The sequence below is a fragment of the Nelumbo nucifera genome, chromosome 3 (assembly GCF_055504915.1).
Source record: "Nelumbo nucifera cultivar China Antique chromosome 3, China Antique-T2T, whole genome shotgun sequence".
Lineage (NCBI taxonomy): Eukaryota > Viridiplantae > Streptophyta > Magnoliopsida > Proteales > Nelumbonaceae > Nelumbo > Nelumbo nucifera.
The window spans coordinates 5,758,176-5,783,691 of NC_142651.1; the positions used below are offsets into that span (position 1 = coordinate 5,758,176).

Consider the following 25,516-nt stretch of genomic DNA (forward strand, 5'->3'; position numbering starts at 1 on the left):
CTGTACCTTATGCCTGGCATTTTAATCTGTAAGCAGACGATATGATGTTCATGTAATGATTGGGAGACTCATGGATTTTTTTGGCACGATTCCATTCTTATTCTTTTTGCCATCGTTAAATACTTGCATATTGTCACATATATGGTACTGTAGACCAAGGCTAATGATGGGGAGGGTTCAGTGCTTCTACGAAGTGCACAAGATGGGAATACTGGTGGCCATGCCGAATCTTTAGAAGCAACTCTTGCAGAACATCGACAGCACTTAGCTAGTATACAGGTAATTAAAAAGTATCAGGGATATGGTAACGTTCTGTTTGGATGTTCACTATTTGGTCCACCTTGGAGCTTTGGCAATGACTACAATATCAGTAAACCTTTTAAATTTCTCTTTTAGTGTTTCTTTTCTTGTTCTTTCTCTAGTTAAATGGTCATTTTTGTACCATGTATGTCTCTTTGCCTTTATAGCTTATATATTATGCACAAGCACAGGCTTTTTAATAAAAGTGTGAATACCACTTAGATTTCTCTCTCTATCTCATCCACAAGATGTCTAGTGTATTAGGTCCTAGGTCTTATAAATGAGATGGAAAAATAGTCTTTCATGTTTTTTTTTTCTTTTCTTTCTTATCGTTTTCCTTGTTTGTTGGCTTCCTTCTAGGAGCCAATCCATAATCTGGGGTGTGGTTGCTGAGAAACATGCTAGGAAATTGGTAACTTGTAATCTTTACTGGTTAAAGCATAAACTTAATTTGCTTTACTTTTTCTAAACATCTCATCCAAAACTTCCCCATTGTTTTAAATATGGTGTGAGTTTGGAGAGGGGATATGGTTTTTGGAAGGATCTCCAGAGGAGGTAGATGCTCTTGTTCTACATTCCCTAAGTTATCTTTCTTATCTGAAAGAAAAACCAATCTCTAGCTTTGTTTTCGTGTCCTTGTTGGGTGTCCCATAGATTTTGGCCCTTATGGAAAACTTAGAGCCGTGAGAATTTTTTCATGTTTTTTTTATTGACTACCTGAAGGGGTTTTTATGTTTTATTTTTTCTTTTATTTCACCATGTTTTTATAATCTTTCCAGTGGGTGTAACCTTTAGTCCCATTCTTAGTTGTGGTTTGGTGGATGTTCTAAGTTCATGTCTTTTCTAATAAGAACCTTATTCTTTTCATACACATTGTGCATTCAGCACATACATATATTTCATATGCCTTTCCTATTAAAGAAACTGATACCTTTGCTTGAAATTGATGGTTGGGGCACTGAATGGCCTCTGTACTCGAAACAAGCTTCCTTACAAAGGAATCTCCTAGTTCTGGAAGGTTGTTTAGCCCCATGTGATTTTTGAGCATATAATCAGCTTTTGCTCCAATTTCTGATCTTGTTCTTTGGTAGTTTGACCATTGAATTAGTTTGCAGAGCAGTGTTTTGTTGGGAACTAGATTTATTATTATGTTAAAATCTCATCTTCACCAGGAATGTCTGCTTTGCAGGTGCTCATTAATCAACTTAAGGAAGTTGCTCCAGCAATACAAAAATCAATATCAGAGCTCACAGAAGAAGTGAACAAAATTTCATCCACTTTACCTTCCATGACTAGATGTCATGGAAGATCTAATTCACCCATCCATGCTCAAAGTACTGGAAGGACAGTGGTAATTGCTCCTGTGAATGATATATTGAAAAGAAAATGTTTGCTTTGATACTGCAGTTTTTCATTCCTAAAAGTTTGAACCGCGTAACTAACAGAAACCCATTGAACTAAGCAGGAAAGCAGCATTGATGAGGTCGCTGATTTGACTTCAAAACTGTCTAACGTCCAGCTTGAAAAGTTTCAGCCAACCCTCCTGCTTTGAAACTTCCACAGTTATTTAGTTTAACCCCATATTCCACTGGGAAAACTGGAAATGTACAAAAACGACATTCTTTGGCTCCTCAAGCTAGTCAAGTAGATAATTTAACTGAAGGGAAGTCTTTGGACCAGGCTCTCTTGAATAATCATGTAGATAATCCAGCACAAGGTTTGCAGTGCTTTCTCCTTGTTCCTCATTTCATATCTATTTTCATTAACTGTAAGCTTAGTGTCTAGCCCAAGGTCCATTTGTCATTTTTCTGTTATGATAAAGTTGGAGCAGTGTTTACAGTTAAATAACTAGTAATCTTTTTTTTTTTTCTTTTTCACAGACAGTGTAGACAGTGACAGTTCTTATGTCCAGAACTTGAGGAGATCTGTTCGGGAAGCTGCATTTTCAGAGCCTTCTGTTCCATCATGCCGTGTGGACTCCTCACAAGAGCATGATGCTGATGATAGCTTGGAACACTTCTTTGTACCTCTTTCAACAAATGGTTTTTCTCGTGTTGGCCCAGAAACAGAATCAGTTTCACTTAGGAGTAAACAGCTGTTTGTTTCTCCACCAGGCGCCTGTTTATTCAGGAATTGTGCGTCTGTTGGCCCTATTAGGAGTAGCCATGATGAAATACCAAACATAAATACTAATTTACTAGAGTATGATGATGAAGTAAATGAGTTTCTTTCGGCTACCGGTTCAAATTATGCAGCTTCTGGTGACCAAAATACATTTTATGTCATGGACACTCCGGATCAGGTCTTCTCTCCTCCATTGCTAGTGGAGGCATCTCTCTTAGAAGATTCTTATGAGGATTTGCTTGGTATGTTTACTTGAGCTAGAAAAATCCAAATAAGCAATTCCTTTTTATTTCTTTCATATTAGTGCTTATTATGCATCTTCTTTGGTACATATACCTGTGAGCGAACCATATAATGCTTGGGGGTACTTCTATTAGGCATGGTACATACCTCTAAAGGGAGCATCTCACCAACTGATGGTGGCTCAGTTGGTAGGGTCTCTGGTTCGTTGTAGCAGAAGCTTGGGATCAAATCCCGCTGCGACCAGGGTTGGTAGGGCCATGGGTATAGGGGATGGGCTATTGTCTTTCTAGAAGTTCCTGTGAACAGCCAGATGGATGTATGCTAGTTGTGTTAGGATCATATTTCATATTTCTTTGTATCTTTGGATATTTCTAAGGGGGCATTTTTTTTTGTGGATTTTGAGAGGGGGGTAAGTTGGTCAATGGGATTTTGTTCCCATTGGCCAAGAAACCCATATTCTTTTTTCAGATTTATGTGGGGATCAGGGAAATTTTATTTTCCTGGGTATCCCTCCTAAGTGGATAAATAACTTTCCCATCTGGGGGGAAATTTTCACACTTGAATGGGACAAAAATGCCCCTTTTAATAATGGATTCTTGTGGCTAAAATGGTCATTGCCTTATTTACCTGAAAAATAAAAGAACATGGGTAAATGTCTTTCAGGAAACACTTATTCAGATAAGTGCATTTACCCGAATAAGTAATTTTTCAAAAAGCGAACGGGGCCTAAATGCTATTTAGAGTTCATGCTGTCTTGGGAACTGATACCGCTTTAATGGAACGCTGAGGCTCAACTTGAATATAGTTTCTATGGTGGTCTTGGGAACTGTCTCCCAGCAATCTGACTGACTACGAGCTGCAATAACGGTGATAGGTTTCTGTTGGTAATGCAGCGATGATACTTGTCTCCTCTTTGTTTTTTATATGACCCATTTTTTGTATTTGATTGTATCATGTATTTTTCTTTCATGTTCTCTCCTTTTCCCCTCTTTTCCAATTTTATGTCCTAACTCCTACTCTTTGGAAGCCAGAAAGTAATTCCAAGTCTCCACTCTCCACCTTAAGAAGACAGTTGATCAGATTGAGTATTTTCATGTCGACTTGATAGTACTCTCAACATTTGTAAAACCAAATAGCAAGGTTCAAAATGTCGATATGCCCATACCAGCGTATTGGGCGAATCAATAGTCCTTTTGGTGGTTTTTTTTTAATTTTTTTTTTTGCCAACTGGTTCAGGGGAGTCAGTTTAGATCTTTGCCACACCCTAAACCGGTCAGACCACCGATACACCCAGTGTAAGGGCATATCAGTGGAGTACCGGAACAATACGTATCAATACTTTAAACCTTGCCAATTAGTCTCAAGTCTCAATCACTCAATTTGTGATGATGCATTAGTAAACCGAGTAAAATTAGTTCCATTTGTAAAAATCAAATGTTAATTAAATGAAACAAAGCGTCACTGTAAAGAGTGATCTATGCAATGAACCGAGTGGATTAGTATTGACTTGAACATTGCTAATAAGGTATATTAGTATCAGGCACCAATCAAAATATTGAACTGAAAGTCCATATTTATCGCCTCGACGCGCGGCTCCGCAGAACTAGTCAGAATCTAGAATACGATTAAATATGATGGCGGAAGTTAGTTGCCATCTTAAACGCTAATAACTTGCCACGTGGATGTTCAGGAGGTTTGTATACGTGTTTGTTTATGGATCGGATGATATATTAGAAATTGGCAACACCTTAGTAGGGCTGCGAATGGATCGAATCAAATTCAAACGGGTATATTCTGATTCGTGACAAATTTGGGATATTTGACTGAATTAGATATCTGATAAATCGTTGAAAAGTAAAAAATTGCAATTGAAATCGATTTGATTAAACATTTAAATACGACATCAAAGCTATTCTAACTTTAGACTAAGAATATATTCTCTAAAATTCCTTTAAATTGCTTATGATAATTAGTTTTTTTTTTTTTTTTTTGGGGTAAGAAGAATTTATCTAGAGCTTAGGGCAAGGTTTTTTGGGCTGAAAATATTTCCATTCGGATGGGGAGAGGAATCAAAGGACTCCTTTTGAGCTCCAAAGTGCGAACCATTTGGTGAGGATCAGGACATCTACCCTTTTTGGACCACAAAGAAAATAAATATTGGGATAATATAGTGATATTCAATCTGATTATGTATTATCTACTGATTCAATTGCAAATCGTACTTAGCTTCTCAAGAACTTTAATAGTCTCCATGAAGGTCAAATGGTGAAATAACCAATTGGGATTTGGACTAAGGTGGCATTTGGTAACTGCTGCCAAATGCTGAAAAGATTCTAGATTTAAAAAAATGTAAAACTTAACGTTTGATCAACTCAAGACCTAGGGGTGATTATTTTACACCCTTTAAAGCTTTATTGTATACCAAAAATACCCCTCAGATTAATCAATTTTCCAATTTAGGAATTACCTTTGGCACAGTTATCAAATTGCCCCTATGTATTCGACTCTAGAATCTCGCCAACATTTGCAAATACTGCTTTATCCATGTTGTATAGCGCCAAAAAAAAATTCATGCCAGTGGTCTTTCCACGTGGTAAAATTTGGTACATGAAGCTGTCTGTTAGTGGCACATCTCTGACACGGATTTTGTACAGATACAACTCCAATGGGTCCTCTTTGAATGAATGGCGTTTGACACTTCTCAGCGTAAAGAAGAAAGTCTGTACATACAAGATAGAATAGAATAGAAAAAGAATGGAACAGAATGCTTTTTCATCAGTTTTCACTGCTAGGAGGATTCTTTATCGCTCGTGGGGTTGTGGATACTTTGCAAATTCCAATGGCGTACAGCCCTACAGCTTGTTAGGCCCTGGTGGATCTGATACCAACTTGCAGTCGTAGATCATGCAACGCTTAGCGCCCAGCACGGCAGCCAGGTCGACAGGTCAGACCAGGCAACCTGGAGACTGGGCTGAACTGCCGAAGCTCGGTCTCTTTGGTTCGTTAGACTGGTTGAATGATGGATGGTATTCAAATTCAGTCAAATCTGGCGACATGGCGAGGATGGGAGGATCAAGTCAGCCACTCAGCCTGCAGGTACGGAGCATCTATTAACTATACAAACGAGCTCATATCTGCTGTGGCCATGTCGCATCATTTTCGCATGGACACGATCCCCATTTAGGCCGCCTCCGGAAGAAGTTAACAAACACACCTGCAACTGCAAGCTGGAATAGTGGAAGGACTAGAGAGAGAGAGAGAGAGAGAGAGGGAGAATTCCCACTGACAAACCGTCAAACTAAAGACCTTTTTGTATCACTACTTCAAGTAGATAAATCTACTTATCTTAGTATAACTCTCCCAGTAGAAATCTATCCAGTAACCATGAATTTGCTTGAATTATTATGCAAATGACTAATCTTTTCATGGGCTCATCTCTACCATTTATCAACCCAGGCATTGACTATTGAGTTCTCCTGAACCACTGTTTCAGTGTTAGACAGGGCCACACCTTTGAAAAACTAAACCATCAAATAGAAGTCCATTCTCTATTTGATCATGGCTCTCGCTGATTACCCACTACCCAGAAGCAGACATTACAAAGTACACCAATTGTGAGTATACAGCCTGAGCAGAGGATCATTACTCAGACAAGCATCCACAATAATATCAAAATCAATGGTACTATTAACTGAAAATTTTTTATTGTTATCGTTATTTTATTTATTTTTTGACGGTGCTTGTTAATTTTCATGTTTATGAAAGGAGGAAACCAAAGAAGGAAAGAGAGACAAAGTACACAAATAAATAAAGGGATGAAAAAGTGGGAAAAGAAAACATGTGGAAAGCAAAAAGTAAAATACTAGTTGTGGAAAGAAAGATAAGTATTTTCTTTTATTAATCAATTATTTTTTCAACGTTTTGCCATCGAAGGCCATAAACACGGGGTTTTGTGAGGATTCGGAGGGCAGTTTCGGTCAGTTTGTTTTTTTAATCATCAGTGAGCCTGAAGACCGAAAGAAGAAAAACAGAGACCGGTGTTAGAGAAAGAAGTTCGGGAAGATGATAACGAACAAAAACAACTACAGCAAATAACAAAGGGATTACTGTCTGTCTAACCTTTTTAGTTGGTGGGTTTTTTTGGTTTCCGACCACTGACTCAATATACCCAGAATTTCTCCATCTTTGTCGTTCATATTCCTCATCAGTACCCACCGAGCTCTGTCTCTCTGTAAGTATCAATCACTCTCTCATCTCTCTTTGTTTCATCCGGGTTTATATGTTTTTTCTTTTCCTTTTAGCTTTTTGTTTGAAATCCGTGTGTTTGTCTGTCGGGTATGCGCGTCTGACCAGCTTAGTTTTATTGTCACTTTTTTCTTGATTATTCTTTTTTCTTAAACCTACTTGGTTGCTTTTGATGAAAAATGTTATCTTGGTTTTCTAGATCATACCCAGATCTTGTCTTCTTTTGATCCAGCTGAATTGCTGTTAATTTGGGAAAAGGAAGAGGAGAATATTCTTGGCCCTTTTCTTTTAGCGGAAGAACTAAGAAGAGGACAGCTTCTGGGGGTGTGGATTCAATCTAGAAAGTTGTCGCTGATCTTTGGGTTTGAAGAATTTTATGCATCTGCTTTCCGATTTAAGAAAAAGGTGTGATCTTTTTGGGAAATCTATTTTCTTTTTGGAAGGTAAATTCCTTTTCGGTTGATTGGTTGAAACTAAAGATTTTGTTTGATCTCTGGCTTAAAATGGGTTTCCGTTTATGGGATTGTCTTTAGAATTTGGTTTGAATTTTCCTTCTTGATGAGAATGGGAAACTCGTCCTTGATTTGGAAAAACTGAACAACAAGCCGGGTTTCAGATAAAGAGCAAAGATGCTTCTAGGAAGCTAGCGTGGACTAAAAACCTCAGTCAATGGGTTTTTGAATGTGAATTTTTTCCTTCTTAGATGGAAAAGGATTAATTTCTCTGTGCTGATGGACTGTATTCTGCTTTGAAAGAGCTTTGGAGCATAAAAGGCGGGTTTTGGGGCTCAAGAGGTGGTACATCTGTTTCTTTATCCTAATCATGATCAAGCAGATACTTGGTAGGCTGCCTCGCAAGCCATCTAAGTCAGCTGAAAATCGCGAGTCAGGCGGAACTGCTCCCACTCCTTCAAATGCTTCTACAAATTCAAGAAGCAGTGAACTAGTTAGCAATCGTGCTGGGAACCCAAATAGTACATCTCTTCCACCCCCTAATTCTGCTCCATGTTCAGGATTAAATCATGGAAATAAGTTACCTCAAGTTCTGAATTCAAAGTTAAATGGGAATTCAGCTACCTCTTCTTATGATGCATTACCTGGTTTTAGGGAAGTCCCCAGCTCCGAGAAGCAGAACTTATTTATTAGAAAGCTGAACTTATGTTGTGTCATATTTGACTTCACTGACCCGACAAAGAACTTGAAAGAAAAGGACATAAAGCGACAGACATTGCTAGAGCTTGTGGATTATGTTACTTCAGCAAATGGAAAATTCACGGAAATTGTCATGCAAGAAATGACAAAAATGGTATCTGTGAATTTGTTTAGGTCACTTACTTCTCCACCCCGTGAAAACAAGGTTTTAGAAGCCTTTGATTTGGAAGAGGAAGAACCTTCAATGGATCCTGCATGGCCTCACTTGCAATTTATATATGAGTTCCTCCTAAGGTTTGTTGCATCACCTGAGACTGATGCAAAGTTGGCTAAGAGATACATTGACCATTCTTTTGTTCTCAGATTGTTGGATCTCTTTGACTCTGAAGATCCCAGAGAAAGAGAGTACTTGAAGACTATCCTACACCGCATTTATGGAAAATTTATGGTACATCGTCCATTCATCAGGAAGGCGATAAATAACATCTTCTACCGTTTCATTTTTGAAACTGAGAAGCATAATGGGATTGCTGAACTTCTTGAGATTTTAGGCAGTATAATCAATGGATTTGCTGTTCCACTGAAAGAAGAACACAAACTATTCCTCGTTCGTGCACTGATTCCCCTTCACAAGCCAAAATGCATACCCATGTACCATCAGCAGCTATCATACTGCATTGCACAATTTGTAGAGAAAGACTGCAAGCTTGCTGATACTGTTATAAGGGGTTTATTAAAGTATTGGCCTATTACAAATAGTTCGAAAGAGGTAATGTTTTTGGGTGAGCTGGAGGAAGTTTTGGAAGCAACTCAGCCTCCAGAATTTCAACGCTGTATGGTGCCTTTGTTCCGCCAGATCTCTCGATGCTTGAGCAGTTCACACTTTCAGGTACTAAATTTTTCAGGTTTCCCCATCATGTTCTTTCTAGTTTCCTTCATTCCAGTTTCAAGGACATGCTTCTTTTTTGCAAAGTAAAACCATGAATGGGGAAACTTAAGGCTCTGTTTGGATAAACTTTTTTTTTTTGTTGAGCATTGGGCTGTGGAAAACAAAATTGAGCCAAAAAGTGTTTCAAGTGTTTGGTAAGAGTTGCTTTTAAAAATATTATAATCTAAAGGCAAAAAACTTCCAAGCCCCACAGCACATAATGTAAATTGGGGCTTTGTCCCAAGTTCCCAACTATATGATGATGATCATCATCATCATCATCTAATCCTTATCCCAACACCCAACTATATGGGGTTGGCTACATGAATCCTGTTTTGCCATTCCAGTAGCTGTGATACATTGCTTCCAGGGAGTGCCCTAGCAACCCTTACCACACATTTAGGTTACGGTGTAGCATGTTGTTTCAGGGGAACACCCTAGCATGAACACCAAAAAAAAAAAACAATTCAGGATAGTCTATTTGATTTCTTTCAAGAGGAAAACAAAGTATCCTATTTGATCATATACTCCAATCAGATGATGAGAAATATGGCCTTGGTGTTGTTGACTTGTCGTAATCTGTGTTTTGCATTTGTTTCTTCTTTGGTTTTTTGGTTTCTTTCTAATTATTTAGTTTAGAACTATATATGAAAAAAATAATAATATTCTTTTCTTTTTTTTGCTAGCATGAACACCAAAAAACAATTCAGGATAGTCTTTTTGATTTCTTCCAAGAGGAAAACAATGTATCCTATTTGATCATGTACTCCAATCAGATGATGAGAAATATGGCCTTGGTGTTGTTGACTTGTCGTAATCTATGTTTTGCATTTGTTTCTTCTTTGGTTTTTTGGTTTCTTTCTAATTATTTAGTTTAGAACTATATATGAAAAAAATAATAATATTCTTTTCTTTTTTTTGATCAATTATCAATATAATAATCTTCTTTTCTGTCTGATGATTGCTTTCTTGCCTTCCTGTATTTTCTGTAATTCAGAGTTGGAACATTCTTATATTTTGTATTCATCTATTCTTTTATTGAATATGTTTAAATATCTTCCTGGTTCTACTATTTATAATGCTATGAGCCTACTGTTCCTTCCTAGGTGTCATCAGTTTGGCTAATCTTGGGTGGCAAGTAATTGGTTGTGGATGGTACTTATATTTATTTTTAATAGACATTTATATATAGATTTGATTGGCACCCATTATAACCATGGGAGAAAAAGAAACATCAACAGAAGCATTCAGTAGTTGTGAAAGTTTTTCTTTTTTTTTCTTTTTGTTTCCTATGCATGTTAATACTTGATGTTTAAGAGGTCAGTTGTAGAAGTGAGGGAGAGATGATACATGGTCTATCATCTATGCTTATGTGGATTGGAGATTTGGAGCTTTGGTGGTCAAAAGAAAGCAATATTTCATAACAAATATCCAGAATTGGATTTTGAGCAAAAAAATAAAAAAAAGAAAGCAAAATTATCAATTTATATTCTATTGAGTGGGCATAAGTGTCTTAAAGGACTGAAACATGCAAAATAATTTGATCTTGGGTTGACAGTGAAATATAGAATGAGGGTGTTTCTCGGTGTGGAGGGATCTATTTAATGTTTTTTGGTGGGCCAATTGGGGATGCAAACTCCACCAAAACTGAGGTAATGACCTTTCTTACTCGGTTGCATATGGCTACGCAATATCACAATTAGGGCTGTTCTAAAAAGTTGGTTGGTTCCAGTTTGATAAATATTAAAACCTGATAACTCGGTTCATTTATGGGTTATGTCCCTAAAAACCAAACTGAAACAGACTTGAACTGAGACTATATATATTAGTGAGAATATGGGATACATGGCAACTTATGGTACTGTCACAGAAGCCAGACTTTTCCTATTCTCTTTATACATTTTTTTTTTTATTTTAACTAATATCAGCTGCTAGCCTGTTAGTCCTGTTCTCTTTCTCTCTCTCTCTAAGTTGTCTAACATCTCTCTCACATAAAGCCCCTAGAGCTAAAACTGTGTAGTGACTGACTGTACAACTGATCCTCTACCTCAAGTCTCAATCAACTATTTTAAGAATAATTGGAGTGGAGGTCCAACCTGTCTTTTGCTTGGTTAACTGATGAAACCGACTGAAATGGAAAAAAGTAAATAAGTAAATAAAATTAGTTTTATGTAGGAATGGCAACGGGGCGGGGATCATATTCTCCGCCCCCGACCCCGATTCTTAAATTAACCCCCATCCCCGTCCCCGATCCCGTCAGGGATAAAATTTGTCCTCCATCCTCGATCCCCGACGAGGATGGGTTTCCTACGGGGACCCGAATCCCCAAAATTTTTTAGATAACAATATTTAAAAAATAAATAAATTTACTTAAAATAAATAAAAAATTTAATCCCTAACCTCGACTCCGATCGGGGATTCCTATTAATTCCCCTCCCCGCCCCGCCCCGCCCCGCCAAAACAATCCCTATCCCTGACCCCATCAGGTTGGGGAAGTCAGGTCCTTGTCGGGGATGGGGAAAATTGCCATCCCTAGTTTTATGTCATTGTCGGTTGGTTTCGGTTGGCCCAATAATCAACCTGATAGTGTTGGTTCAGTTGGCGCAAGTGAAACCAAACTGAACCGACCCGTGTACAACCCTAATCACAATTATCTGCTCTTGATTTGAGGGGATTCCATTAACACTATCAAGTGGAGCTAGACTCTAGGTGTTGTGCGCTTGTGCCAGGGGTACTAGTCATTTCCTAAATGAAAATAGAGACAAAAATCCATTGCCCAATTTTGGTCTTTGCTGTCCAGGTTTTTTGGGAGGAGTGGACTGGATACAGACCTAACTGCTAGCATTTTTCATGCATGGCTCTCTCAGACTCAAACCTATGTTCTCATGCTTGTCAACCTTATGTTTTACCATTGCACCAATAAATGACCCACCTGGTCACCCGTCACCCCTTTAATTAAATTAGACACATAATTACTCAATTATTTGCTTAACAAAGGTGGATTCCAAGAAGTCTCAATTCAAAAACTGATGGGCATCAGGGTCCAAAAGGCTTTTGTATAGTGTGCTAGTCAAGGTTCAAAGTATCAATATGTAACAGTGTGTATCGTATGATGCACATCAGTTTTTTTGAATCCACTGATATTCTAAATATGAAGAATTGAGTAATTCCAACTTCACTACACGTTAATATGTGATGCGGCATATCTTATCTTAAAAAATGAAGAGTATCGATTAGAACGAAACTCTCGATATGCATTTTCTCCATATTGAGAGTATTGATACTTTGAACCTTGGTGTTAGTCATAGTCTCTTACTTCATAGTTTTGTATTAGGAAGGATGCCTTGCTTTCTCATTGCTTTATACATCTTCTTATGTACACATCGTTTTGCAAAAAATAAAAAAGGAAAATCGTAGAACTGGGCAAGGTTCAATTCAAATATCCATATGTATTGGGGGCTTCCCGATATGCCCCTGCAGGGGGTGTTTCGGGGTCTCGACCGGTTCAGGGGGTGGATGGATCTTAAACTGACCCCTCTGGACCAGATTTGAAAAAAAAAACTAAAAAAATAAAGAAATAACTATTGATACACTCTGATATGCCAGTAGAGGCGTATCGGGTGTATCAATATTTTGAACCTTGGAACTAGGTGATGGATTTTTTCTTGATAGGTTGTGGAGAAATAACCAAAGCTTGATACTTATTCTGTTCTTCTTCTATGAAGTAAGATAGTTTTTAAGTGATCTCTTTGAGTAACTTAGCTGAAAAGCTTAAATACATAGAGAAATGTTTGGATCTTGACAAGTTCTGTCAAGGTTAGTGCCTAAGCAACCAAGGAATTTTAAATGGATTCGATTATAGTAGTCCAAGCATGTTTCAAAAAGGAATGCCTGGATTTTTTTATCAATCACCTTGGTGTTAGTGTCACATGATTTTTTCAAGCAACATGGTAATGGGCCATTTTGTATAAGATATCTGATGGTTAAATGGTTAGTAGTTTCATATTTTCCTTTGTTTTGATCAGCAATAAATCAAATATTTATTAATTTATGAATAAAAGAATTGTGTAAAAATAAAGATTGTGCCTATTGCATAGCACCCCTTTTCCCCCTTCTTTTACAATGCAATACATATAAACTTAGGGGTGCAAATGGATCAGATCATGATCCGATTCGATTAGAAGTCCAATCCTATATTCTCAGATTCAGATAGCCCCATTTCGGATCTTCAGATTGGATAATAGGACCCAATCAGAAATTGGATCGAATTCGGATCACCCCTCCAAGAAAATCCGATCCGATATATATGTTATTTATTTATTTATAAATATATTATTTATATTGCATTTTGTAAATTTGTTATATTATTTATTTTTTTATAAAAAATATTTATATATATTATCAAAATAGTTGAAAAGATACTTGTATATTTTGTTTTTCTTTATTTAAATTGTTATATTTTATTTTTCTTTTAATAATTTATTTATTTATTTAAAAATATCAAATCGGATCAGGTCAGATCCGAAGATCCAACTACCTCATCAAATTCGAATTCAAATCCATGTTTATGATATCCGAATTGGGTTGGATCTGCAATTAATAGTGTCGGATCGGATTCGGGTATACCCTGATTCAAATCCGATCCGCTTGCATCCCTATATAAACTTATTTGATCCAGAGGGTGGTGGATGCAAGAAAGAAATAATGCTTTATAGAGTATATGTGTTAATAAGGGACAACCTCCATGTACACAAAGTAATTTATGCTGGTTAGATATTTAGATAATCATCTATATGAAGCAGGTAGAATACATAAAATGGAGCACATTCCCTGATGAAATGCAGTTCACATGATACTCCCATGGGGAATAAACATTGTTGTAAGAAGGGGAATGTTTGGTTGATTTCTCAGTCATTGTTTGTTGAAGGTTTTAGTTCTAAGGTTAGTAATTTGGACTGTCTAGAAAGGGTAAAATAAGAATTTTAATCAAGGGTGTTTTAATCTTTTTTAGGCAGGGTTAAAGTAGGTATTTTGGGGTTCTTGTAGTTAAGTCCTTTCATGAAGTTTGTTGTGTCAAAGTTAAGTCTTGGAATGAATTTTGTGTGTTTCTCATGTAATGCTTAGTGTTGAGTTGGGCCTAGTTGTTTTTTATTCTTATTTTAAGCTATTTAGTTAGGAAGTTGTTGGGCTTTAGGCCCATTAGTTTATGTTTTTAAGTTGTGACTGTTCAGCTACATTAGTAGCCGCCCTACCAAGGGCATCCTTGTAATATCTCATCCTTTAAGTTAAGTATAAATATAATGAGGGGTTGGCGGCTAAGGTTAATTCAAGAATCCTGGTTGACTTCCTACACTTTTCTCCCCCTCTTTTCTTTTCTACTACTGAAATCTTTATCTTCTTCCCCTTTCCTTTCACAAGAAATTCAACTAAATCTACAATCAGTGGTTTCTACTTGGTATCAGAGCAGGCCGAAGGTTCCTTGAGTTGTTTCCTCATGCAACCTTAGATAGGCCGACTGCATGGTGATTTAAGAGGTTGATCGAAGTTCTCAGGTAAGCCTAGTTTTTGGATTTTTTGGTGGATCTGTTTGCCCTATAGCTGGTCTAGGGTTTTTCATCAAAATCAGGAAAAACTGGAGAAAGAGGAAGAGTCATGTTTCTGTTGGACTCTTCAATTTTGACCTAGGAAGTGGCGCCCTAATTTTTTAGGGTTACTTGGAGTTTTCTGTAAGGGGTGGTTCAAGTCCTGCCTGATTTGGAGGCTTCTAGAGAGAGCGGTTGCCTCTTCTCTCTCTTTTCCCGTTCCACAGAAAAAGGAATCTTTTGTGGAAAGACAGTCTAGGACACCAGAAAGGTGTTGTTGGTTCCAGAAGTGTTTCGTTTGATCTTGTTATATATTTTAGTTATTTTCTTTACATTTTTTGAGAAGCATGGAGGGTCACGGAGTTGAAAATAAGCTCGGGAGTGAAATGAGACCAGTAGGAGGTGGTGTTGGAGACCTTTTCGGGACTGGGACCATTATCACAGTTAGGTTGGATGGTGCAAATTACTTAGAATGGTCACAATTTGCAAAGATGGCCATTGGTGCTCGTGGGAAATTAGGGTATATCACTGGTGAGGAAGTGAAACCCGAAATTAGCAACTCCTGGTGGGTACAGGAGAATTATATGGTGATGACTTGGTTGTGTAATTCCATGTTGCCCCATATAAGAAATTTTTTTATGGGCAAGTACAGGTAAGGAAATATGGGATGGGGTTGCAGAAACCTATTCACAGAGGGAGAATGTTGTTAGGGCTTATCAGTTGAGAAATCAGATTATTTCTACAAGGCAGGGAGATAGACCTGTTGCAGCCTATTTTTCAACCCTTAAAACCCTGTGGCAGAAGATTGACCATTTAGAGACATTTGCTTGGGAAACCACTAAGGGTGCAGTTACCTATCAGAAACATCTAGAGAAGTATAGGGTGTTTGAATTTCTTGCTGGCCTTAATCCTGAGTATGATATTGAAGACAACATCTTCTTTCCAAGGACAGTGTTACCCTCTCCCAGGCATATGCCTTTGTGTCAGGGGAGGAGAGCAGGAGAGATGTGATGATGAAAAATCCTGTTTCTAATTAGTCTGCCATGGTGAGTACTGTGAAACCTAAACAAAGTGGAGATTGGGGTGGCAGTGAAATCAAGAAGGAAGATAAAAGAGATTTGATTTGTGACTACTGTAAGAAACCTAAACACACAATAGATACTTGCTGGAAGCTTCACCCACATCTTGTGCCGACTAGACTGAAAAATAAGAAGGGAAATGCACACATGGCAGTTACTGGTGACATTCCGGCCCCTTCTACTATAGCTGCTCTGGAGTCTGTTGTAGCTGTTGTAGTAAGGGCCGAATTTGAGAGGTATGGGCAACTTTTGAACCAGCGGGATACAGCCATTTCTAGTTTAACAACAAGCGAACAATAAAGTACAGGTGGCACTGGTGGAGTCCACTCTAATTCCTTTGCTTACACAGGTAGTTCACACGTCACTGCAAATTATGTTTCTACTTCAAGTAAGGAGGGACCTCCTTGGATTGTAGATTCTGGAGCCTCAGAGCACATGATCCATAGTTCTACTATTTTTTCTTCTTGCCAGCTCTATTCTGGCAGAGATAGGGTGTCCACAGCTGATAGATCCCATGTTCCTATTGCTAGGAAGGGATCTGTCAAGATTAGTGATTCTATTTCTCTGCCCTCAGTCCTTCATGTTCCTAGATTGAGTACTAATTTGTTATCTGTTAGTAGTTTGATTAAGAACCTGAACTACTCGGTAATTTTTTCTCCTGGTCATTGTATTTTGTAGGATCTGGATTCAAAGAGGACAATTGGGAGTGGCCGTGAAGTGAATGGGATTTACCTCCTGGATATTCTTCCTCCTCATCAGAGTCATCATGTCAGCAGGGATAGTGAGTCAGGGTCTGTGGGTCAAATTATGCTTTTGGCATAATCGTTTGGGCCATTTACCTTTTTCTCTTTTGAGTCTTTTGTTTCCAAAACTTTTTGAGTCTGTTAGTTTGTCAAGTTTGGAGTGTGAAGGTTGTCAAATTGGAAAGCATTGTAGACATTCATTTAAACCTAGTAATAAAAGGTGTTCTTCTTCTTTTGATGTTATTCATTCGGATGTGTGGGGACCTTACCATGTTCCTTCTATGGGAGGTTGTCGATATTTTCTCTTATTTGTGGATGATTTCTCATAATACTCTTGGATTTACTTGATGAGATCCCGCAATGAAGTACCATCCTTGGTGAGGCAATTTCATCAGATGGTGTTAACACAGTTTGGAACAAGAATAAAGGTGTTCAAATCAGACAATGTCAGGGAATATTTTGAAAAACACATTGCCTCATATCTGTTAGAATATGGTGTTGTCCATTAGAGCAGTTGTCCCTACAGCCCATAGCAGAATGGTGCTGTAGAAAGGAAGAACAAACACATTGTTGAGATTGCAAGAAGCATGATGAGCACATCTACAGTTCCAGTTCGGTTTTGGGGTGATGCAGTTCTCACAGCAGTATATCTGATTAACAGAGTGCTCTCTCGTATACTTGGATTCAACACCCCATTCAGTCTCCTTTTCCCTGAGGGGGAGATGTTTCATGTTCCTCTTAGGGTGTTTGGGTATGTTTGCTTTGCACATATCCTTGGTCCTCACCGCTTGAAGCTTGATCCTAAGGCAAAGAAGTGTGTCTTTCTTGGATATGTAGAAAATCAGAAAGGGTACTGCTGCTATGATCCAATCTCTGGGAGCCAGCATGTTACCATGGATGTCACTTTTTTTGAATCCACATGCTTCTTTTCAAAGAATCCTTCTCAGGGGAAGTGTTTTGGGGAAGTGAGTCAGCAGTCTATTCCTCTCCCAGTTCCAGTTCCAGTCCCTGTGTCTACCCCTGTGCTTGACCATCCTGTGTCTACTCCTATGCTTGACCATCCTACCTTACCACCTCCTTTGTGTCCTGCTTCTCAACATTACTTTCGACAGAGACTTCACAAGGAGGTTGATTCCAATGTAGCAGAATTCACATCACTTCCTGTCGATTCCTTGGAGACTCCAGATTCGGCTGACATGGATTCAGGTATTCCTCTTGGTCCCGCTACTGTTTCAGTTCCCATTGGTTCTACTAACCCTGTTACAGATAACCTTGATCTTCCTATTGCTCTTAGAAAAGGGAAGAGAAAGTGTACTGCTCATTGTATTTCATAGTACTTATCCTACAATGGACTTTCTCCTTCTACCGTGTTTTTCTTTCCTCCCTTGACTCAGTTTCTATACCCAAGGGTGTTAGTGAGGCTCTCTCCAAACTTGAGTAGGAGACAACTATGCAAGAAGAGATGGCAACTTTGATTAAGAATCAAACATGGGACATTGTGGATCTACCAGAAGGCAAGGAGACAGTTGGATGCAGATGAGTTTACACAGTAAAATATAAGCCAGATGGAAGTATAGAAAGGTAGAAGGCAAGACTTGTTGCAAAAGGGTACACACAGACCTATTGTATTGATTACTTAGAGACTTTTGCACCAGTTGCAAAGATTACCTCTGTTCGGATACTTCTTTCTCTTGCTACCTCATACTCTTGGCCCTTGTTTCAACTTGATGTGAAGAATGCTTTCCTAAATGGGGATCTGCAATAGGAAGTGTATATGAATCTTCCTATTGGCTTTTACAGTGATACTGAAAAGGGAAATGTATGCAGGCTTAAGAAGTCACTTTATGGCTTGAAACAATCTTCCAGAGCATGGTTTGACAGATTCAGAAAGGCCTTGATTGCTTTTGGCTACACTCAAACTCAATCCGATCATACATTGTTTGCGAAGCGAAGGGGATCTTTGGTGTCAGTCCTAATTGTTTATGTGGATGATATTGTTGTCACGGGGAATGACCTAAGTGGGATTGATTGTCTGAAAAGGAATCTACATAAAGAATTTGAAATTAAGGATCTTGGAGAATTGAGATATTTCTTAGGCATTGAAGTTGCAAGATCAAAACATAAAATTTTTATTTCTCAAAGGAAGTATGTCTTGGATCTTCTTCAAGAGACAAGAAGCTTGGAACGAAGGCAATCAGTACCCCTATTGATCAGAACCATAGAATCAATGCATCGGAAGGTGAACCAGTAAAGGACATTGGGAGATATCAGAGACTTGTGGGTCGGCTGCTATACTTGTGTATGACAAGACCAAACATTTCCTATGCAGTAAGTGTGGTAAGTCAATACATGCATGATGCACGAGTCCAGCATTGGGAGGCAGTTAACAGGATTCTTGCTTATTTGAAAGGACACTCGGGCAGAGGCATATTGTTTACTGATCATGGACAGTTGAAACTAGAGGCTTATACAGACGCAGATTGGGCAGGATGCCTTGATGACAGGAGATCAACTTTAGGAGTGTGCACCCTTGTTGGGGGTAACCTTGTCTCGTGGAAGAGTAAGAAACAAACAATGGTGGCAAGATCAAGTGTTGAAGTTGAATACAGGGCCATGGCACATGGAGTTTCAGAACTTCTCTGGATCCGTTCCCTATTAGAAGAAATTGGTGTACATGTAGAAGAACCTATGATGTTATAATCTGATAACCAGACAGCAATTAACATTGCCCATAACCCAGTCCAGCATGACCGAACTAAGCACATTGAAGTGGATAGACATTTTATCAGAGAAAGAGTAACTTCAGGAGAAGTTTGTCTTCCATACATTGCTTTTGATCTACAGCTCGCGGATGTTCTCACAAAAGGTGTTGCAAAGAACAAGTTGGAGCATGATCTACGCAAGTTGGGAATGTGTAACATTTACTCTCAACTTGAGGGGGAGTGTTGAGTTGGGCCTAGTTTTTTATTCTTATTTTAAGCTATTTAGTTAGGAAGTTGTTGGGCTTTAGGCCCATTAGTTTATGTTTTTAAGTTGTGACTGTTCAGCTACATTAGTAGCCGCCCTACTAAGGGCATCCTTGTAATATCTCATCCTTTAAGTTAAATATAAATATAATGAGGGGTTGGTGGCTAGGGTTAATTCAAGAATCTTGGTTGACTTCCTATTCTTTTCTCTCTCTCTTTTCTTCTCTACTACTGAAATCTTATCTTCCTCCCCTTTCCTTTCACAAGAAATTCAACTAAATCTACAATCAGTGATTTCTACTCTTAGCTACTAAGTTAGACCCAAGAAACAGAAGAGAAATTAATGCAAGTCTAGAGAGTCTATATATATGGTTATGAGAAGCCATTTATAGTCAGTAATTTCTATTAGACATTACATTTCTGAATTTACTGAATCTCTTTCTTCTTTGTTTGATTCAGCCAACTGTAATTGACTTATCCTATACTGTTCTATTTAGCTGCTCTAACATTTATTCTTCCAAGATTCCTTTTGCTGCTGCTCTACTTCTGCATCTTGGACTAGTAGGGATGTTCCTGATGTCATTCCTAGCAATCCCCTGTAGTTGAAAATCTTTAAGGCATCTTAGTTATTGCCTTATTGCTTATACTTTCACCACATGATCCAATGAGCAGTTCTTATCTTCAAAATTAAAAAAAAAAATTGCATTCTTTCCAAATTGTCCGACATAAAACAAAAGAAAGTAGATTGCTAAGGATGTTTGCTGATGGCTAAGATATCCTTTTTCTCCAATTAGACAAAGGCCCTCATTGGTCATGAGTTGGAGCTTTTCATTTACAATCTTATAAAGGGAATCCTTAGGCACTTGTTGAACTTTAACAAGTACTTGTAATTCTGACTGGAATCCTGTTTTACCATTTCATTCTGTTTAGTGCCATAACCATTATTAAATTTTGAGCCCTTAAATCATTCCTTACTACTTCAATCCATGCCCTTTTTGTTCTTTATCCTGTTAAAAGTTGTAATAGATCTCTCTCTCTCTCTCTCCTTTTTTGTTGTTGTTGTTGTTGTGTACATGACCAAACCATGTAGTCTACTTCCCCCATTTTATCACCTATTGCAGCTACTTGTAAATTCATTTGATTCATTTCTGATGTGCCATGCCATTACTAGTTTTCCCACTCATCCATCTTAACAATTGCATTTCTGCCAAACTCATTTTTTGGACATGTTTTTTTAGCAAAATCAAGAACCACATCTTTGTAGACTCAAAGCCTTTAGCGCTAAACACATTTTTTGGACATGTTTCTTGACTGCACAACATTCTCTCCATACAGCATTGCTGGCCTTAAAACCATTTTATAAAAATTTCCTTTTATCCTAAGTGGTATTCATCTACCAGACTCTTGATCCACCGCTCTGTTTTTCCCATCTTGCTCTAATCACATGGGCGACTTCCTCCTAAATCTCTCCCTTGTTATGGATTATTGAACCAAGGTAATGGAATGGAAGAGATCATATTGAGCTATCACTTGATCTCTAATCCTAAGTGTACCCTGATTCACACTATTACATAATGTTCTGTTTTTTTTTTTTTTGTCACCAGCATATATACTTATTTTAAAACCTCTTGTTTCTAAGGTATTTGTTCATAAACCTAATTTTGTTTTTAATCCTTCATTAGTTTCATCAATTATTACTATGCCATCAGAAAACAACAAGCATCATGGGGACCTCCTCTTGAATATGTTTAGTCGATTCATCCATGACAAGTGCAAATAAATAATGACCAAGTGCTGAGCCTTCAGCCTCGGTGAAAACCTATTGTAATTGTAGAATCTGATGTCTCTCCCGCAGTTATTCTAACATTTATTGTTGCACTCTCATACATATCCTTAATTAGGTCCACATTACCTATTTGACACTCCTTTCTTTTCCAAAACCTACCATACTATTCTCTATGATGATCATATGCTTTCTTTTGATAGCAAAAGCATATATTACTGGGGCCCCTAGTCTACCATTTAATCACCTAGGAGCTACCTCCTGTCTAGGTGCTTTCATAGGTAGCAAAATACAAAATCTTATCCAAATATCCTCTAAGAAAATTTTGAAAACAAGTTAGTTTAATTACTGTACATCCTTAGGGTAAGTGGATTGGAGAAACAACATTATAGATGTAATTGACTCGTTTACATTTTGTTCCTTAAAATAATGTAATTCTTCATGATTATCAATGACAAGAAAGCATAAACTTCTTCACTAATATTTAATTAATAATTATATCATATCCCATTTAATTGAAACTTACTCTATACATATAGATAACTTAATGGCTGTATCTACTCAATAATTAAAGAGTCCAAAGTGGAAGAAAGTTGAAGATTTATCCTAATCAGCATTGCAATTTTTCAAAAGGAAAACTCCAACATGTGAAATATTGGGATTCGTGTTTATTGCTTGGTGTAATGGTAAAATCTTGTGCTGGCAAGCATGACAATGCGGGTTCGAGTCTAAGAGCAGCTACTTTGTGCAAAAAAATGCCAAAAAGTTAAAGACCAAATCTAATCTACCCCTCCCAAGAAGATGGCAGCGACCAATAGTTCAATTATCAAAAAAAAAAAAAAAAGATATTGGGTAATGGCCTTATGTAGCAGACCCAAGTAGTTAGGATTCAAGGTTCATGCAGTCACTGATTGGTCTAGTTCAAGTATCTTAGGTGATATGATGGCTTCTGCACTAAAGCAATTGAATCACACTCAATATAATTGATGCTTTCATTGCAGGTGGCGGAGAGAGCTTTGTTCTTATGGAATAATGATCATGTTGAGAACTTAATCAAACAAAATCGCAAAGTTATACTGCCTATCATCTTCCCTGCCTTGGAGAAAAATGCTAGAAACCACTGGAATCAAGCAGTTCAGAGCTTGACACTAAATGTCCGGAAAATATTCTCTGACCTTGATCCTGAGCTATTTGATGAATGCCTTCTCAAGTTTCAGGAAGATGAATCAAAAGAGAAAGATATTACAGCAAAGCGAGAAGCAACATGGAAGCGTTTAGAAGAGATTGCTGCATCAAAAGCTGCAAGTAATGAGGCCGTGCTTGTTGCCCATGTAACACCCCCTCGCACATCTTCGGGCTAGACAAAGAAAGATATCTTTTGGTAGTTCCAATGGTCTCAATTTTCAATTGGGTGTTGAGTCATGAAATGGGTAAACATGCTTCAGGAGGTGGAAATCTGTTCTTTATTCTTTTAGTAGCTCACGCCCTGTTACTTCCAATTGTTTTGGGTTGTCAGGTTCCATAGAACCAAGAACTCCACTGTACAGGAACATACTGGCCCCGACTTGTGTTTTGTATTCAGGGACTGTATATATGGGAACAAAGCAAACAAGTTTTACAGGCAATTGCTCTTCATTCAAAGGAAGAGAGTGGGCTGGTAATTGTGTCCTTTCTGTAGTTGATTCTGGAGGGTGATAGAGGGCTTCAGGTCATAGGTATCCATTTACCTAGCATTCTATACTTGACTTCAATTGTTTCCTGAGTGTTAATGAAATACTTAGTCTTTTGTTTATTTATATGTATTGCCTTCGCTATATGTTAAAGGCTTTATGAATGAAATCTTTGCTTGGTGTGGAATCTTGTCATCAATTTAGTTTCCAAGTGTTGGATGGGAGAAAGAAAATATGTATACAGATTGTCCATCTATTGCCATCAAATTAGACAAAATTAACTGTTGTAAATTACATTCCCTATCTCTTTTCTTCATTTCACAGCTTCTCACGAAGCCAAGGGCTGCCCAAACTTTCTTCCAGTGGGCAGGTAGATAAGGGTGTCACTTATTTTTGCTTTGGAAGGATTGGGTGTGGATTTAACTGGATATGATGCCATCATGTTTATTCCACACAGTCCCTCTGCTTCATTCATCTTCATCCTGATGTAGCCATCCTCCCCCCAGTCGGATCCCCATGAGTTCTTAATGATCCAATACTTGATCCCTTCCTTTGACTCTCCATGACCTACAATTGCAACCCCGTGATCCAGATTTGTCCCGCAAGCCCCGCCAAACACCCCCTGCATGGAGATGTGCACAATCAGTGTTGACTGTTGACTACCATAAGCCTGTTTTATAACTAACTTGTCTTTTCTTCTTCGTGGTCAGAACCACGAGGATGAATGAATGAAGAAACTTACTTTCCAGTAGAACTGAAACTCAATCCCTCCAGCTTCTATTGCTACTGAAACAGGCTGATGAGAGACGGCTCTCATCAGAGCATCGGTGCTATTGGCAGGAACATCTTCATAACCATCTATAACAACCGAATGCAAATGTTTCTGCCGGAAGAAAGTTGGTAGATGAATGAATGAATAAACAATAAAAAAAGGAAACCAAAAAAAAAAAAAAACTGTTGGCCTAAATAAGAAGGAAGATGTTTACTTGTTATAAATTACCTTTGTGAGATCACATTTGTTGTCGGTAGCAGTGTAAGGATAATCGTCCTCACTGCTGATTCCACCATTCTCAGCAATGAACTGGAAAGCATAGTCCATTAGGCCGCCGTTGCAGCCTTGGTTTACCTTCTTATCGCAGTCGACCAGTTCTTGCTCTGATAAGGAGATCAGCTGCCCTGATTTGATTTGGTTGATGCCTTCGACTGCCACAACTGTCGAGAAAGCCCAACAACTCCCTAGGATTTGCAATTGCAACTAAATCAGTTAAAATTCATTTCGATGTGATAATAAATTCTATAAAAAAAAAATCACTTCGATAAGAAAACCTATATATGAACCCGATTCCTGAGCTGAGATGGATGGTTCTTGGTATTAAAAGTTTTTTTCTTCTGCAACTCACCACATGGGCCCTGGTCTTTGACTCCAGTAACAGCTCCTCTGCTTCTCCAATCTACAGAGGCCGGCAAAGGTTGTGTATCATTCTGATACATGAAGCTTCTCCCCATAACCCCACCTTGTTGTCTGAGGACTCTAGTGGTTGATGATGTGTAAATTGCACGGAACTCCTCGTTAGGTAAGTCTGCGAACTTGTTGAGTCCCAGAGTGTAAGTAACGTCAGTCCTCTTGTTACTTGCATGAATGAAGCGAGCGTTGTTCTTGAAGATGTTATATCTCTTGAGCAACGTATTCTGGCGGCCCAAATCCCAGTCACGACCTGTCACCCTGTAGTTGATGTCGTGAGGTCGATGAATGGCAAGCCATCTCCTGTACAGACTGAAGATGGCGCTCTCGGACTGGATGTCTTCATCGGCAACTCCTAGGACCACCGAGTCACCATGGGAAGCAGCAGAGGTTGTGGGTAGAAGAGGAAGTAAGCATAAAAGAAGAAAGGCAACGAACCTCCTCGCCGTGGCCATGGGATGGAAGTTGAGTGGGTGGTGAATGGTGATGGCATGTTAGGTTGGTTGGTTGGTTGTGTATATATAATTTGTATCAGAAGTTTTTTGTGGAGGAAGGAAGCGATGAGATGATTTCATACTTCCACTTCACGACTGGTTCACCAATCACCAGACAATGAAAGGAGGAAGGATTTTGCTTGTACGAGTCTCTCTTCTCGTTCATTGGTTCCTTCCAAATGAATGCCGAAGGAAAAGTAGTTGCCTTATGCCTGCCTCTCTAGCTATATAACCAATAGAGGCATTTCCTCTGTATTCATAAACCCGGATTTTGGATTGGGTTTGGATGCGATCACGGATCGCCCAATTAGTTTACATGAGACGGATCCATTTCGATTTTCGAACCGTTCATGGTTTCCTTCCGGACCTGGTTCTGTGTCCTCGGCTCCTCGCAGTTGTTTGTGAAATATCTCAACTTGATACTTGAAATTGCGTCTGCGTGTGGGTATTATTATTAGAGAGGATGATTGGATGAGAAATGGATAAAAAAGCGACACCGTCCTTTATCATCGTGACGACTGACGAGTGAAGTTCTTTTGGACGGATACTGTAAAGTGTAGTGTAGGTGTAGCCGTGTAGGTACTATATTCTACGTGAGCCGTCCAGTTACGTTTTGGCCGTTTGTTAGCTTGCATGTTTATGAAAGGAGTTCAAATCAGCCCTCCACAAGATTGCCCCCCACAATGTCCCACAGCACATCCCTGTAGTGCCTTGTGAACATCTCTCAATGATGACATCATTCTGGT

The 25,516-nt window shown here is 38.5% G+C and overlaps 2 protein-coding genes and 1 pseudogene across 10 annotated transcripts in view; 2 read left to right on the forward strand and 1 right to left on the reverse strand.

Moving 5' to 3' along the window:
* The window catches only part of LOC104592970 (AUGMIN subunit 6-like), a 39,226-nt pseudogene extending 36,504 nt beyond the window's left edge, over positions 1-2,722 (forward strand). Inside the window, exons 9-12 of the transcript XR_016084052.1 lie at positions 154-279; positions 1,490-1,651; positions 1,766-2,017; positions 2,181-2,722. The product of XR_016084052.1 is annotated as an AUGMIN subunit 6-like (transcript). The remainder of the gene's footprint in view (positions 1-153; positions 280-1,489; positions 1,652-1,765; positions 2,018-2,180) is intronic.
* Positions 2,723-5,449: 2,727 nt separating this feature from the next.
* LOC104592971 (serine/threonine protein phosphatase 2A 57 kDa regulatory subunit B' theta isoform-like) lies at positions 5,450-23,013 on the forward strand. Of its 8 annotated transcripts, XM_088901562.1 has the most exons (5): positions 5,832-6,898; positions 7,112-7,317; positions 7,668-8,357; positions 8,427-8,952; positions 22,146-23,013. In XM_088901562.1, the coding sequence occupies exons 2-5, from the start codon at positions 7,289-7,291 to the stop codon at positions 22,503-22,505; spliced, it is 1,605 nt and encodes a 534-aa protein (XP_088757688.1). In that variant the 5' UTR covers positions 5,832-6,898; positions 7,112-7,288; the 3' UTR covers positions 22,506-23,013. The 8 variants fall into 8 exon arrangements, with proteins under 8 accessions (XP_088757687.1, XP_088757688.1, XP_088757690.1 ...); XM_088901561.1 differs by lacking the exon at positions 5,832-6,898 and adding an exon at positions 5,450-5,763 and having other exon boundaries at positions 7,145-7,317; positions 7,668-8,952; XM_088901564.1 differs by having other exon boundaries at positions 5,840-6,898; positions 7,112-7,355; positions 7,668-8,952.
* On the reverse strand, positions 22,991-24,853 carry LOC104592972 (cysteine proteinase COT44). Its single transcript, XM_010252556.3, has 4 exons — positions 24,215-24,853; positions 23,815-24,050; positions 23,557-23,697; positions 22,991-23,436 (listed from the first exon to the last, which is right to left on the reverse strand). Exons 1-4 carry the CDS (start codon positions 24,729-24,731, stop codon positions 23,143-23,145), a joined length of 1,188 nt encoding a protein of 395 aa, XP_010250858.1. The 5' UTR covers positions 24,732-24,853; the 3' UTR covers positions 22,991-23,142.
* Positions 24,854-25,516: the final 663 nt, after the last annotated feature.

What these genes read in the sequence shown, in the direction of transcription:
- LOC104592972 (XM_010252556.3), bottom strand. Translation starts at nt 24,731, where the DNA reads ATGGCCACGGCGAGGAGGTTCGTTGCCTTTCTTCTTTTATGCTTACTT. An exon ending in CAAAGACCAGGGCCCATGTG is followed by an intron (nt 24,051 to 24,214) that starts GTGAGTTGCAGA and finishes TGCAAATCCTAG; the next exon opens with GGAGTTGTTGGGCTTTCTCG. An exon ending in ACAAATGTGATCTCACAAAG is followed by an intron (nt 23,698 to 23,814) that starts GTAATTTATAAC and finishes TTCTTCCGGCAG; the next exon opens with AAACATTTGCATTCGGTTGT.
- LOC104592971 (XM_088901561.1), top strand. Translation starts at nt 7,289, where the DNA reads ATGCATCTGCTTTCCGATTTAAGAAAAAG. An exon ending in CTTTCCGATTTAAGAAAAAG is followed by an intron (nt 7,318 to 7,667) that starts GTGTGATCTTTT and finishes CTGCTTTGAAAG; the next exon opens with AGCTTTGGAGCATAAAAGGC. An exon ending in TGAGCAGTTCACACTTTCAG is followed by an intron (nt 8,953 to 22,145) that starts GTACTAAATTTT and finishes CTTTCATTGCAG; the next exon opens with GTGGCGGAGAGAGCTTTGTT.